General features: G+C 43.6%; 1 protein-coding gene across 1 annotated transcript; it reads left to right on the top strand.

The window, feature by feature from the left end:
* Positions 1-1,868: 1,868 nt before the first annotated feature.
* Positions 1,869-12,620, top strand: LOC104070049 (solute carrier family 2, facilitated glucose transporter member 11-like). The gene is made up of 12 exons (XM_009578090.1): positions 1,869-1,889; positions 4,471-4,569; positions 5,124-5,284; positions 6,873-6,997; positions 7,729-7,858; positions 8,049-8,197; positions 9,316-9,503; positions 9,790-9,900; positions 10,384-10,485; positions 10,616-10,691; positions 11,640-11,767; positions 12,420-12,620. The coding sequence occupies exons 1-12, from the start codon at positions 1,869-1,871 to the stop codon at positions 12,618-12,620; spliced, it is 1,491 nt and encodes a 496-aa protein (XP_009576385.1).

Raw genomic sequence — 12,620 nt, 5'->3', positions numbered from 1 at the left:
TAGACATTTGTAAGAGAATCCTTCTGCAATGTGGAACAGGTTTATATTTCTGTACAGGTGTAGTAAAACCTGAGTAGGGACAAAGAGGCATTTTAAAAAAGAAGTTTCAGTTATTTTGAATACTTTGAAATCTGTCAGGCCTTTCACAAATTGCACTCTGCAGGATGAAAGGATGTTAAAATTCCATGATTACTCCTAAAGACCAGATATTATGTGAAACAGCAGCTTTGCTGTTATTGCTGGCAATGCAATATGCCTCCATCTCCACTGGGTCCCATCTCTAGGATTCACAAGGATACACCATTTCTCACTGCCGGGGAGTGCCTTTCTATTTTCCGGAAAGAAGCAAGCCTGTCATTGCTGTTACTGCTGCCTTGCTGCCTTCTGTAGCTTACATGGAAAAGGGAACCATTTCTGGAACAATAAGCAACTATCATATGAGCGAAATCCATTACACAAAGCCTGTCAGCTACTCTGTCCCAATTAAATGATGGGTAGTTAACAAGGGAAGAGTATAAAACTCACATGCTAGTGAAAGATGAGCCAAAAGACAAAGATGAAAGGTCAATGAAGAAGCCACTATTACAGTGGGATGAAATCTTTTCGACTCATTAGAATTTAGCTGGAGCCTCTCGGGGGTAGAGGAGGGGCTTCTACTGAGAAGCACACCACACTACTGAGTGTCACAGCAACTCCCAGGGTGTGACATAAATCCATCGCAGGAAGGCTCCTCCACCGTGCCTCTGTGAACAACTATGGTGAAGTTCAGTTGATTCCTTGATCAATATTTCCCAAGCACAAAACCAGATATAGTCCTTGGTATAATCAGCCCCTGTTGCCCTCAGAGGGGCTCTTCTCTCTGCCATCTGAGGCTGTAGGGAGAAAAAGGCTTAAAGAACAGCAGAATAATGCTGTGCGAGAGGTTGTGACAACTCAAAACAAACTGAGAACATTCTGATCAGATAATCATTCTTCCCCCAGCAGCCTACTGCACCGTGCCCACCTCAGCACTAGGTTTAGCTGCAATACTACTGATTATGTAGATATATTACATATTATGTAATATGCACTTTAATATAATCTATAATGTAATACATATTATGTATTATGCACTTCAGAAGCAAAAAAAATTCACACGGCATATGTAAAAGCAAAGCCCTCTCCTCCTGTGAAATGAAAGCCGGAGATGATTGTTCGGTGACAAAAGTGAGTGCTCTAAGTGTTGCTGTTTGCTCTATGCCAGGCTATGGAGAGGGAACAGGACTGCAGCCTTCTGTGCCTCAGTGTACAGTCCCTTGTCAGCAACAGCTGGATTGCCTGTACGTCACCTGGACATAGACAGGAGTCCAGCAAAAGGGCTTGGCATAATGAGGGATTTGAAAGGTTTGGGGTTTGTTCGTTCCTGTCACTGATAGGACCAAGGGAAATAATCTGGTTTGTCTTTCAGATCCTAGATTGGGTTCCAGGACAAATACAGTCAGAAACAAAGCTGTAGTTTATTTCTGCTTTGATCATACTTAATCAGACAAGCGCTACTGGGCAACTGTGCCAGACGTTTTGAGAAGGAATTTATGCCATAAACCATACTGGTCTTCAAGAGGATTTAGGCAGCTCTGGATCTTCCAGAATCATTTCCTCAAACTGTCATGTACTTTCAAAAAAATTAATTGAACTGTCTTGCTAATGAACGTGCAGCCCTGTTTTGAGAATGTAAATCAGCTGGCAAAACACCTGCCAAGTCAAGTGTCTTATCCTAATGTAATGGGTGACTAAATACACATTCCTATGCTGGAGATTTAAATAATCCTTTAGAGCACTGCTGAGAGTACCAGAGACTTTGGCAGACAGAGGAAAACCTACCAAAGAGGATGAACAAGCTGCAGAGACTGGTAAAAAACATCTATTTTACTATTATTTTTGACAGATCATTTTTTTAATTTGAATTTTTGTAAGGCTGTGTAAGTACTATCAGGTTCTTGTAGAACTATTTGTCCAACTCATCACAGTCCTTGCGATAAAGCTGACAGACTAATGGCTCTCCTGGCAGCTGCACACCACCACAGCGGCTGGGACAATAGTGCAGAAGCCAGGGGTTAAGGAAGGTTTCGGAAGGTCACCCTGTAAATACAGCTCAGCTCTGAGCACAGAACTGTTTGGTGGCTCCTGAAGGGAGAAGCAAACTATTTTCCTTTAGCTCATGGCCACAAAAGAGCTCTGTGATACGGGACCTGTTAGGGGATGTACTCTATAATGAAAGCAGGGAAATGAGCAGGAGGAGTGTTACATCCCTAGGCATTGTGATTAAAAAAGAAATGTGCTATTGTAGGGAGAGGAAATCTGTCTCACGTGGAGAACTAGAATAACTGGGAAGAGCAGAGGTATCAGGTGCACAATCCTTAGATCACGTATCAGTAAAAAGACAGGGAAGTGGTGTAGCCAAGGAAAGTGCAAGCGAAATGTACCCACTTCTAACTGGGACAGGAGAGAGCTCAGCCTCTTCTTGCTGCACGGTTGGAACAGTCTGGCTTCATTTCTCTCCTAGGAGAACATCCTGTCTCAGGCTGGTATGGAAGTTATTTACAAGAAAAGGCTTTGAGGAAAGGAAAGTCTAAGATTATTTGAATTTGTGATTTTAGAGCTATTGCGAGACTAGGCAAAACTTTCCTTTTCTTTAGTAGATGGCTCTGTAAGAAGAAAATAAGCAGGTAGAGCAGAAAGAGCTCCCCAGTTTTGTTATCTAAGTTCTTTTCAGGCTCAATGGGGTCATATTCATGTAGCAAAACACAATCTAGCCTGAGATGCCCTGCACTAGCTGGCGAACAGCCAAGCCTGAGCATGGGCTCTTCATGTCACCCACAGAGCTGTCCCACTGGGAGGGGGCTGGCAAAGGCCATCCTGGCCCTGGGCCACCCAGAACATTGTGCAGAAGGTGTCAGGCTAAAGCCTAGGGGCCCCCAGCAAGCTCAGAGTGGTCTTGAGACATGGGACAGTGCTCCCAGTCCAAGGACACCATCAGGGCACAGCTTGCCAGTCACAGGATCTCACATACAGATGGGGAAACCAGAGGCACAGCCACAAAATAGGCATGAACTGACAAGGATGGGGGGATGACACAGAAAGAGACCAACGAACAGGGTGGTGTGGCTGCAATGAGGAAGGAATGTTGACTGATGGTGAGGTGAACATGTAGACCTGATGCTGCTGACACTCAGCTGTCCTCCTCTACAGAAGGTGTAGGTCAATTTGAAGGCAGAGTCACACAGGAAAGTGTCCAGGCAATAGTGGCAAGAATGACCTGAGGCTTACAAACATGACAGAGGAGCAAAGATCAACAAAACTGTTTAGAAAGTTTCTACACAGTGTCCCTGGCCCTCCACAGTTAGCCCCAGTGTTGTTCTGATGTGGGACACCCTTTTATACTATAACATTCAAGGCATCCTACTGCAAGAGGAAAAAAGATGCATGTTTTTTGCTTGCAAGCCTGCCAGTGAGCACTCAGTTCCCATACTGTGTCAGCCAGAACAGCTTGTTCTACACCCTTAAGAAAGGCAAGAGACCTCGCTTTTGTGCCAACACCCTGATCCGTGATGCTGCATGAAGCAGCCCCATTCACCTGCCCGTGCTTCCGAAGGCATAGCAGCGGTGTTAGACGGCAATATAAGCAACAGGCAATACTGATGAAGAAATTACCTCAAGGAGACCAGAACACAGCACAGGGCCCACTGTCTGCCACATATTTCACCCATATCATAATACTGAAAATGTAGAAGACATTCTGGCTGAATATGCAATTATAAACTGCTAAACACACAAACGTGTAGGAACAACTGTCTAATGAGAAAGTTCAGGAGAGAGACATTGTCTCCTCTGTACAACATGTGAAGCAGCATAGGAAAGGCACTCTATTTTAAACTAAAATATGTGTCATTACCATGAAAAGGTAGAAGAAATAGCATGCCAATGGTTCAGAAATGCACTGGATATAAATGGCCACGAGAAAATCCCCCATACCGCAGAGAAGCTCCGTCCAATAGAGCTTAGCTAGAAATGAGACATTAAACTTTGGCAATGCTTCTTGCATGATTCATCATGTGAGTACAGGTTTTTGTAATGAATTGAATTAATTGAAGCAATAACACCAGTCTCTACCAGTATTTACTGTTTTTGCACTGACTTTTTGTGAGCATACACATTAAATATTAAACCAAAGACACTTGCAGGCCTTTGCCCCAAAGCAGTCCCAAATTCTTTGTGAATGGCAATGAATTATTAATGCTATTCTGCAGTAGAGGGAGAGAGTTTAAAAATCTGGCATTTTTTTCTGTCTTTGGCACCTCCCATTTTATGACAACGTTTGTAACCTATTCTAATCTTCACTTCACACCACTCAAAGTGTGAATGGACCAAATGTCTGTTGAGCCATTTTATTCTGTGCAAGGAAGCCATCCATTTTCTATCCATCTTCTTCAGCTTCAGAACAAGATCCTGATTCTGACAATATGTGCCGCTGGGATTGGAGGCACTTTCCAATATGGTTACAACATCTCCATCATCAATGCTCCAACTTCAGTAAGTATTGCTAGTCTGAGAGTCTCCTCCTGAGACAGACACTTCCTTAGTGTCCTCAGTCTGGCTATAAACAGTGGCCTGCCACTGAAAATATGCAGTCCGCTAATACTGAGGGTGGGATGTGTTGTTCCCTCTGTATAATTCACATCTGAGCTACAGGACTTTGTTATCAAGAGCCACCCTTGAGCAGGACCTAGTGGCACAAGAATTTATTCAAAAGCCTTGTTTCAACTGCTTTAGCAAATCTAATTCTAAAATTTTCCAACCTGCATCCTTTGAAATTGACTTTTGCCCTTAAATTCAAAGTTGGACCCATGAAGTACATTTTTAAATTATCCAAGATAGCTACATACCAAGTACAACTTTTCAACAGCCACAGTTTTACACTCTTAACCCTCTGTTAAAAACACATCTAAGAACTGGAGGCCATTTTCAACCAAAGGTTTGGAGGCATGAACACAGAATAAACAGATACATTAATAAGGAAGCCTTTACATTTCCCAGTGTCCTTCATCTGTATGTTGTGGTTATGCAGCACTGTCCTTCCCTCTCAGTACATCCAGACGTTCATGAACGAAACCTGGCTGGAGCGCACAGGCGTTCCCCTCGAGAGCAACGTGATACTGCTGCTGTGGTCTTTCACTGTCTCTGCGTACCCTCTGGGAGGACTCACTGGGGCTGTTGTTGCTGGTCCCATGGCCATCATGTTGGGAAGGTAAGAGGGTGCTGGATTTTGATTTAAGCTTTGCAGCTTCCATTAGTCCAAAAGGAATTATGAGCCCTACAGCACAATACTCACTGTAGTTAAAAATCATGAAAACGTGTTTTCTATCACAGATCAGTCTGCCATTAACATTCTGAGCTGGCAGGGAGAAACTACCTGATATGGCAGTATTTCATGTCTCAAAACTCGACGGGGAACAGTTCTTTTCCCCAGATTACCTTCTCATCGTATTCTGACCCAGCTGAAGTCCTACAAGGATTTCAGCTCAACTCCATATCACAGTAACCACCTACATAATCACTATCATTGTTGTGCCCAGTTTTCTGCCATCCTTTTAAATAGGAAATCATGATGGAACAGACCAAGGATTTTTCTTCAAAATGAACTGTGGGAATTGGTAGGAATGACACTGGAAAAACAGAGGGAGCTTGCAAAGAGCAGTCCTCATGGTCCTCATGTCTCACAGGCTGTATCCACCTTTTTGACTGAAATATTTCAGGAGGTATTTGTTAAATCTTCACAGTTGCTTTTCTTCCCTGTGCTTGAGTCTCTGAAAAATGTCTGTCTCTCCTCACCTATCTTTCATACACAGCTCTATCTCCAGTTTTTTCCTCTTCAGGAAAAAAGCACAGCTCTATCTCCAGGGTTTTTTTTCTCTTCAGAAAAAAAACTGTTAGTGTTACTAAAATAAACTAATAGGAAGTTAGATTTTGCCTCCCTCTCTCTTGACCCCAAAATTTTCCTCTATGTGCTATCACTTTGGTTTGTTCCTCTCATATGATGAAGCAGGCACCATTATGGTTTGCGGTGGGGCTGGAGGACTGTCTCCCATGGCTCACTTGTTTCACAGTTGTGAAGATCTGGAAAGGATATGGCTTCCTTATCTAATGAAAAGTTTCGAGTTTTCACCTTGTACTGCTTTGGAATAAAATTATATTCCATCATGAATAAGAGAAAAAAAGACTGACTTCTGAAGAGTAGGTAGGACAGTGAGTTGGGACTAAAGAGAATTACTGGCTGTGATGGGTCAATAGAGCTCTCTTTTTTTCCCTGGTTTTGGACAGAAATTCCTCCTGGGACACATGAAAACTTTCTGACAAAAGTTTCATAAGAATGATACTATTACATGAAAAATGCCTGTTTCAACAAATTAGCATTTTCAGACCAAAACGCGCATGACTTACTGAAGGAATACTCTGTTCAAATGGGAAACTGTGTGTGAGTGCAAGAGCCCTGAATCGGGGTGAGGACCTCAGATGCCTTCAGTGTATCTAAAGTCAGCAAGACCACATGCTGTGGTCGTGCTGGTAGTTGGAGATGACCCTCATTGTATCAGCCATGCAGATTATCTGTCAATGCTCATTCCTGTTTTCATAACAAGACACCAAAACTGCTGATCTGCCATTTGCACATGGACACCTCATGTAGGGCTTTGGGTAACCAGGATGTTCCATGGTGGAGCTGAGCAGCCCACCTTGAGCTTGCAGGCATGGCAGGTTGGATCTGCCATGTGAAATGTTTTATCTGATAACTAAACCTGACACACATGTACTCACAACTATGTCTTTTCTCTCTGAAGGAAGATGTCCCTGCTGCTGAACAATGTCTTTGTGATCATAGCCTCAGTCTTGTCAGGATTCAGCCGAATGGCAAAATCCTTTGAAATGATTATGCTCAGCAGATTTTTTACTGGCGTGAATGCAGGTACGGCAACACAAGAAACATAATGGGACAAACATGATAACAAGTATCAGTTAGAAATAGAAGATATTTAAATAGGAACGATCCAAGACATTAAAACAATTCATCCTCTAGTCTGACCACACACATATATATGAATGAGGAAGTTGTATATATAGATTTTACATTTTGCTTCTAAGGTCATTTTTTAAAGCATACACAGGCATTTTTTTGTGTGTAATGCACATGTGAGTATCTGTGTGCTCTCTGTATGCTGGGAGGGGAGCCCTGGGAGAAACTGAACTGAAAATCGATCCCTATCTGCTTTTAAGAATGTTGTCAGTCCCTCATCAGCATGAGCACCAACATTGAAGTTTTTATAGAATTTCATCCCAGGAAATAATGGTTGACACAAGTGTCCTAAAATATGATCTTGCCCCAAAAATGGGGAACTAGAGTGAAGCATCACTTATAACCTTGGATTTGGTGCTGAAAAGACCACAGGACTGAGGCCCTGGCAGGTTTCAGTTTCATTATCCACTACTACTTATGAGTATGGAAATGTATGTTTAGCAGTGTATACAATGAATAAGAGGGAGATTAAAGGTTTGGGTAAATAATAAGCACTGGTAGATTTGTCATCGCATGGCCTGCAACAGAAAAGTCCAGCTGGCAACCTTGAGAGGTGTCTGACTGCATTTGTCCTCATCTCCTCTGTCTACAAGCTGAGGTCAGCATTTGTCTGCCTTGCCCAGGTGTAAGCATGAACATTCAGCCCATGTACCTGGCGGAAAGTGCCCCAAAGAAGCTCAGAGGAGCTGTGGCCTTGACTTCTGCATCATTTACAGCCCTGGGGTTGGTGCTGGGGCAGGTTGTTGGACTCAGGTAATGTAGAGCGAGAAGCCCAGTTTATACTTACTAAATCTTTCTTCTCTTTTCTTTATCCTTTTTTTTTTTTCCCTTTACCACCCCTCTCTTTTCCTTCTTTTCCACTGCCCATATGGAGCAGAGGATGCTGGGCTTTTGCCAGGTTGTAAGCTGTACTGTGCAAATTATGGTGGGTTTTTTTCTCCAGGGAGCTACTAGGAGGGGAGGAGAGCTGGCCATTCCTTTTAGCTAGCAATGTGGTGCCTGCCCTGATCCAGCTCATGGCTCTGCCTTGGCTCCCTGAAAGTCCCAGATACCTCTTGATTGACCGTGGAGATAAAGAATCCTGCATCTCTGGTGAGTTTAGGGTGGCAGCCTCTCACTGAGCACGTGAGATCTACTGACTGGGCAGATAAACAGCAAGAAGGTTGATTGTATATTCTTAACATACAGTCCAGCGTGTTCAGTCCAAAGCAGATTGAAACGTAGACTTCTTTCCAACACAAATATCCTGTTTGGTGACTCTACCAGCCTCCTTAAATGAATATAAAAGCTTTAAGCCCAATACCATGGCTATGTCACTAGTCCCATGGATGATGTTTTTCTAAACCAGAGGACTGTATTTGGTCTGTACAAAATATGTGGTGCCATCAGTGTTTGTAATTGCACTAGCTGCTGCACCCTTAAACACTACCCAGGTGGTGTTTGGGTATGTATTTGTATGAACAACCAGAGTAATTCTGAGCACAGATGAATGTACGCTTTTTTGCATCCTGCTTTTGTGTACAGACTTGGGCCCTGACCTTTTGAGAATGGTGCCGCAACTTTTACATGTAGGAAGTGTCATATCAAGTTCCAAAAATGATCACTTCCTCCTCCCAAACTAAAGAATATTCTATAATCTTAAATATTTTATCTATTAAGATAATTGAAAGGCATGTTCCTACAAAAGACTTTTCTGCTACAAAGGTAGGGTCAAAAGGTGGGACTTGGGTTCACAATGGCAAATGTTTTGTAACTATGAAGTGAAATAAATGCTGGTTGAAGAACTCATGACCAAATCCGAAGCCAATTCATATTAAGGGACTTGCTTAGATTTGTAGCATACAAATCCCCACATACAGCATTCCTGGAATTCATTTCCAGGAAATATGTGCTGTGTACCAAGAACACCTTAATTGCCTGGGAATTTCCCAGGGAAGTCACCTGAGATCTGAGTCAGAAGCATGGCTGCTGAAATGGCACTGGTTGGAAATATTCTTTGGCAAACAATGGTGAGGGATTTGCACTCCCTTTCCCCCAAATCTTTCAAGTGGCTGCACCAGAACTGGCCATCTCTGTGAAGGTAACACCATGATCAAAGACTCTCTCCTACAGCTTTCTGCAGCCACCACTTGCTGCTCAATCTTCCACCCTGCAGAGCAGGCAAACTGAAGGTAAAGCTCAGGGGATAAGAAGTTCCCTTGTCCTTGCAGCACTGCAGAAGCTCAGAGGCAATAGTGACCTCAGTGCAGAGCTGGAAGAGATGCTGGCTGAACAGGCTGCCCTTAAAGGTCAGAGACCGAAGAACCCTTGGGAGCTGTTCCAAAATCCAGCTTTGAGGTGGCAGCTGATGAGTATCGTTGTGCTGAGCAGTGCCATGCAGCTCTGCGGGAATGATTCGGTAAGCAGCCTGGCAGCCACAGCTATCAGTGGCAGCGCTGTATCATGAGACATTTTTCAGTCCTGCTGCAGGAGAAGAAGGAATAGTGGTCTGTTCTGCCTGTGGAGATCTTCAAACCTCAGACGCTTGGTTCCCAAGGTGCATTATGGCAAGATTCAGAGGGATGCTGTCAAAATAGCCCGTATGACAGCACGTTAGTCATTCTCTGCGTGGTCCTTCAGGAAGAACAATGGGATGTATTTTCAGATGTCTTCCTTTACTGCTTTCTCCTCTCTTCTCTCCCCAGATGTATTTTTATGCAGCTTATGTGTTCCAAGAGGCTGGAATTCCTCAGGACAAAATCCCATATGTTGTAATTGGCACGGGGAGCTGTGAACTGATCACGTCTGTCACTTGTGTGAGATTCTTAATGCACTCTGCTGACATGCAGACTCTGTTGACAGTGAGGAGGCTGTTAATTACAAATTTCGGATTTACATTGCCTTTCATGCCAAGGAAACCCTTTATGCACAGCAGTCAGGCAGTCTCTCAGCACTCACGTCCAGACAGGTTAATGTAGAAGTATTTTGTCAGGCACTGCATCGTCATTACTGTCTGAAATCTCTAAAAAGTAGAGATTGCTTCGTGTGAGTATGGATAGTGGCAGAGTTTAGGCTGCAGCTGGGACATTCTCATCTCCCCTGAACACCCTTTTTGCCCAACTCCTGCCAGCAGACTCTTTCCTTTGACTTTTCTTTTTTTTGCTAAGAAGTGGGCAGCATCCTTAAAGTAGTTGTAGAATGAACTAGGCATGGACTGTTGAAATGGGAAGAGGGAACGGGTGGGAATTATAAACACAAGTTAAATATCTTGCTTTATTTCACTGTGTTACTTTGTGCAGAACATGATTATAGACTATGCTGGTCGGAGGCCACTGCTCCTGGGGGGATATAGCTTCATGGCAGGATGGGCCATTGTCTTCATGGTCGCTCTGAGCTACCAGGTAACAAACTTTACTTAATTATTTAAGTGGAATGGAGTTGGGCTTTGCCTTTTATATGACTGGGGTGTTTAGTGGTGGCAAATAAGTGTAAGTGCTCTCACTGGTTTTCTCTTGGTCTCTGTGGCTGTAGACTCAGATTAGCTGGATGCCTTATCTCAGCATGGCCTGCATTTTCGCCTATATCCTGAGCTTTGGAATCGGACCAGGTCAGTTCCCTCAGTGCTTTCACTGAAACTTTTGGGTACTGCAGGGGCTTGGAGATGTGTGCAAGCTGGAAATTCTCAGACCCTCTTTTGCCACAGCACACTCAAAGGAATGAGGCAATTTCTGCCAGCAGTTTTCAGCTGCTTCACAGGGGCTTGTATGCCCCTGGAAAGTCAGTGTGGTGCAGGGACAGTCTGTGCTGTTTTCTGTGTCGTTTCTCCTTACAGCCACTTGTGATGGCACTTGGAGATGATTCTTAACTTAAATGGACAAGAAGCCCAATCCATTAGGGCTGTAGACTAGCATTTCTAATGCTTCACTTTAACCCGAAAGATTGATGGCTACGTCATGTGATTATTTACTTGCAGATACCTGGATGCACAATTTCCACATCGATTTGTTAGCCTACTAACATGCATTTTCTTGGCAGAATCCATTAGTTTCTGTGGTTGTGGGGGCAGTACCCAGGCTGTGTGTGTGCAGATGTTTCTCGGTGTGTGAGTAGATGTGAGGCTCTGTTCACTTACATGAGTTTGAAGGAAGGCAGGTAAGAAAAGAACCAAGCTGCCATTGTCACATGCCACGTGAGTTGGCAGAAATTTCTTGTCCCGGTCCCTACAGTGCCATAGGGTTGAATTAATTATAAGCCATTCTCACAGTTGGGTCCTGGCGAGAATAACGTGGATTACAAAACCTTTCCCAGCAGTTCATTCTAACATGAGAGAGTTTGAATAATTAGCCAATCCTTAATATTTAACCTAAAACTTCCCCACTGCAGTTAATCTCTATTACCACTTGTTCTGGCATTGCTGACTAGTGAGAATAATTTACTGAATAATAATTTACTGTTCTCATGTACTTCATGTTGGGTTTGCTTGTTAGTATGTGTTCTTCTTGTTTTTAATATAATGTCAATGTGTTATTAACTTTCTTGCCATTTCTTTTTCCAGCTGGTGTAACAGGAGTTCTGCCCACAGAGGTTTTTGATCAAATGTCCCGGCCAGCTGCCTACATGATCTGTGGCTCTCTGCTCTGGTTCAACCTATTTCTGGTCGGAACAGCCTTTCCATTCATTGTGGTGGGTTCCCAAGCCAAAGCAATCACCTGCAGCTCTTTTGTGTTTTATACAAGAAAGAGGCTCTGGTAGTGACCATGAAAAGAGACAGGGCCTGGAATGTCACAAGCTGCAGACACACAGCAAGATAGCACTGCTGTGAAAAGTACCTTTATGAGGAAAGTGGTCAAAACTCCTCTAAACCAAACTTCTTCCATGTTGCCTACAGTGATTTCTGATGTGAGGCTGGAAGCAGATTGATTTGGGGCATGGATGACCGATATTCCTCCTCTGTCCTCAGCTGAGAACAGCTGGGACTCGAGGTGTGATGTAATTAATTCCCCTTGGCCAGACCCTGGCATCATTCCCTAAGGTGATTCCTGAAGTGAAAGGGAGCAGAACTCCACAATATCCAATCCTGTCTTATTTCCTAGTGGGTCTATACAATTATATATAGAGAGAAAGACAGAAAAAGACATTTTGAGATACTCTTCTTGCTGTCAAATCTCCCAAACTATGCTGGGGAGCTGTTGCATCCAGGCATGTGAGGCCCTCACCAGGGCACACAGAAATAATCCCTGGGTGAAGTTTGTCCATGCAGGAACACGGATTAGTGGCCTGTTTGTCATTGTACAGAATGTCACCAACACTGTCTTGTTTTTTTCCTCCTCTTCAGAAAAGTCTAGCACATTTCTGCTACGTCCCATTCCTTGTGGTCTGCGTCTGCACTGCACTCTACGTTGGGTTTTTCCTTCCTGAGACAAAGGGAAAGTCCTTCCTTGAAATCTCGGAGGAGTTCAAGAAACGGAACTTCAAAGCTCAGACCCATGCAGTTTTTTATAAAGGCCCTGAGGAGATCAAATCCACCATGTTGTAG

Source organism: Fulmarus glacialis, unplaced genomic scaffold (assembly GCF_000690835.1).
Source record: "Fulmarus glacialis isolate BGI_N327 unplaced genomic scaffold, ASM69083v1 scaffold41155, whole genome shotgun sequence".
In the NCBI taxonomy this organism is placed as follows: Eukaryota; Metazoa; Chordata; class Aves; order Procellariiformes; family Procellariidae; genus Fulmarus; species Fulmarus glacialis.
This window is presented reverse-complemented; position numbering and strand designations above follow the sequence as displayed.

What these genes read in the sequence shown, in the direction of transcription:
- LOC104070049 (XM_009578090.1), top strand. Translation starts at nt 1,869, where the DNA reads ATGAACAAGCTGCAGAGACTG. An exon ending in ATGGCCATCATGTTGGGAAG is followed by an intron (nt 5,285 to 6,872) that starts GTAAGAGGGTGC and finishes TTCTCTCTGAAG; the next exon opens with GAAGATGTCCCTGCTGCTGA. An exon ending in AGCTCTGCGGGAATGATTCG is followed by an intron (nt 9,504 to 9,789) that starts GTAAGCAGCCTG and finishes TTCTCTCCCCAG; the next exon opens with ATGTATTTTTATGCAGCTTA.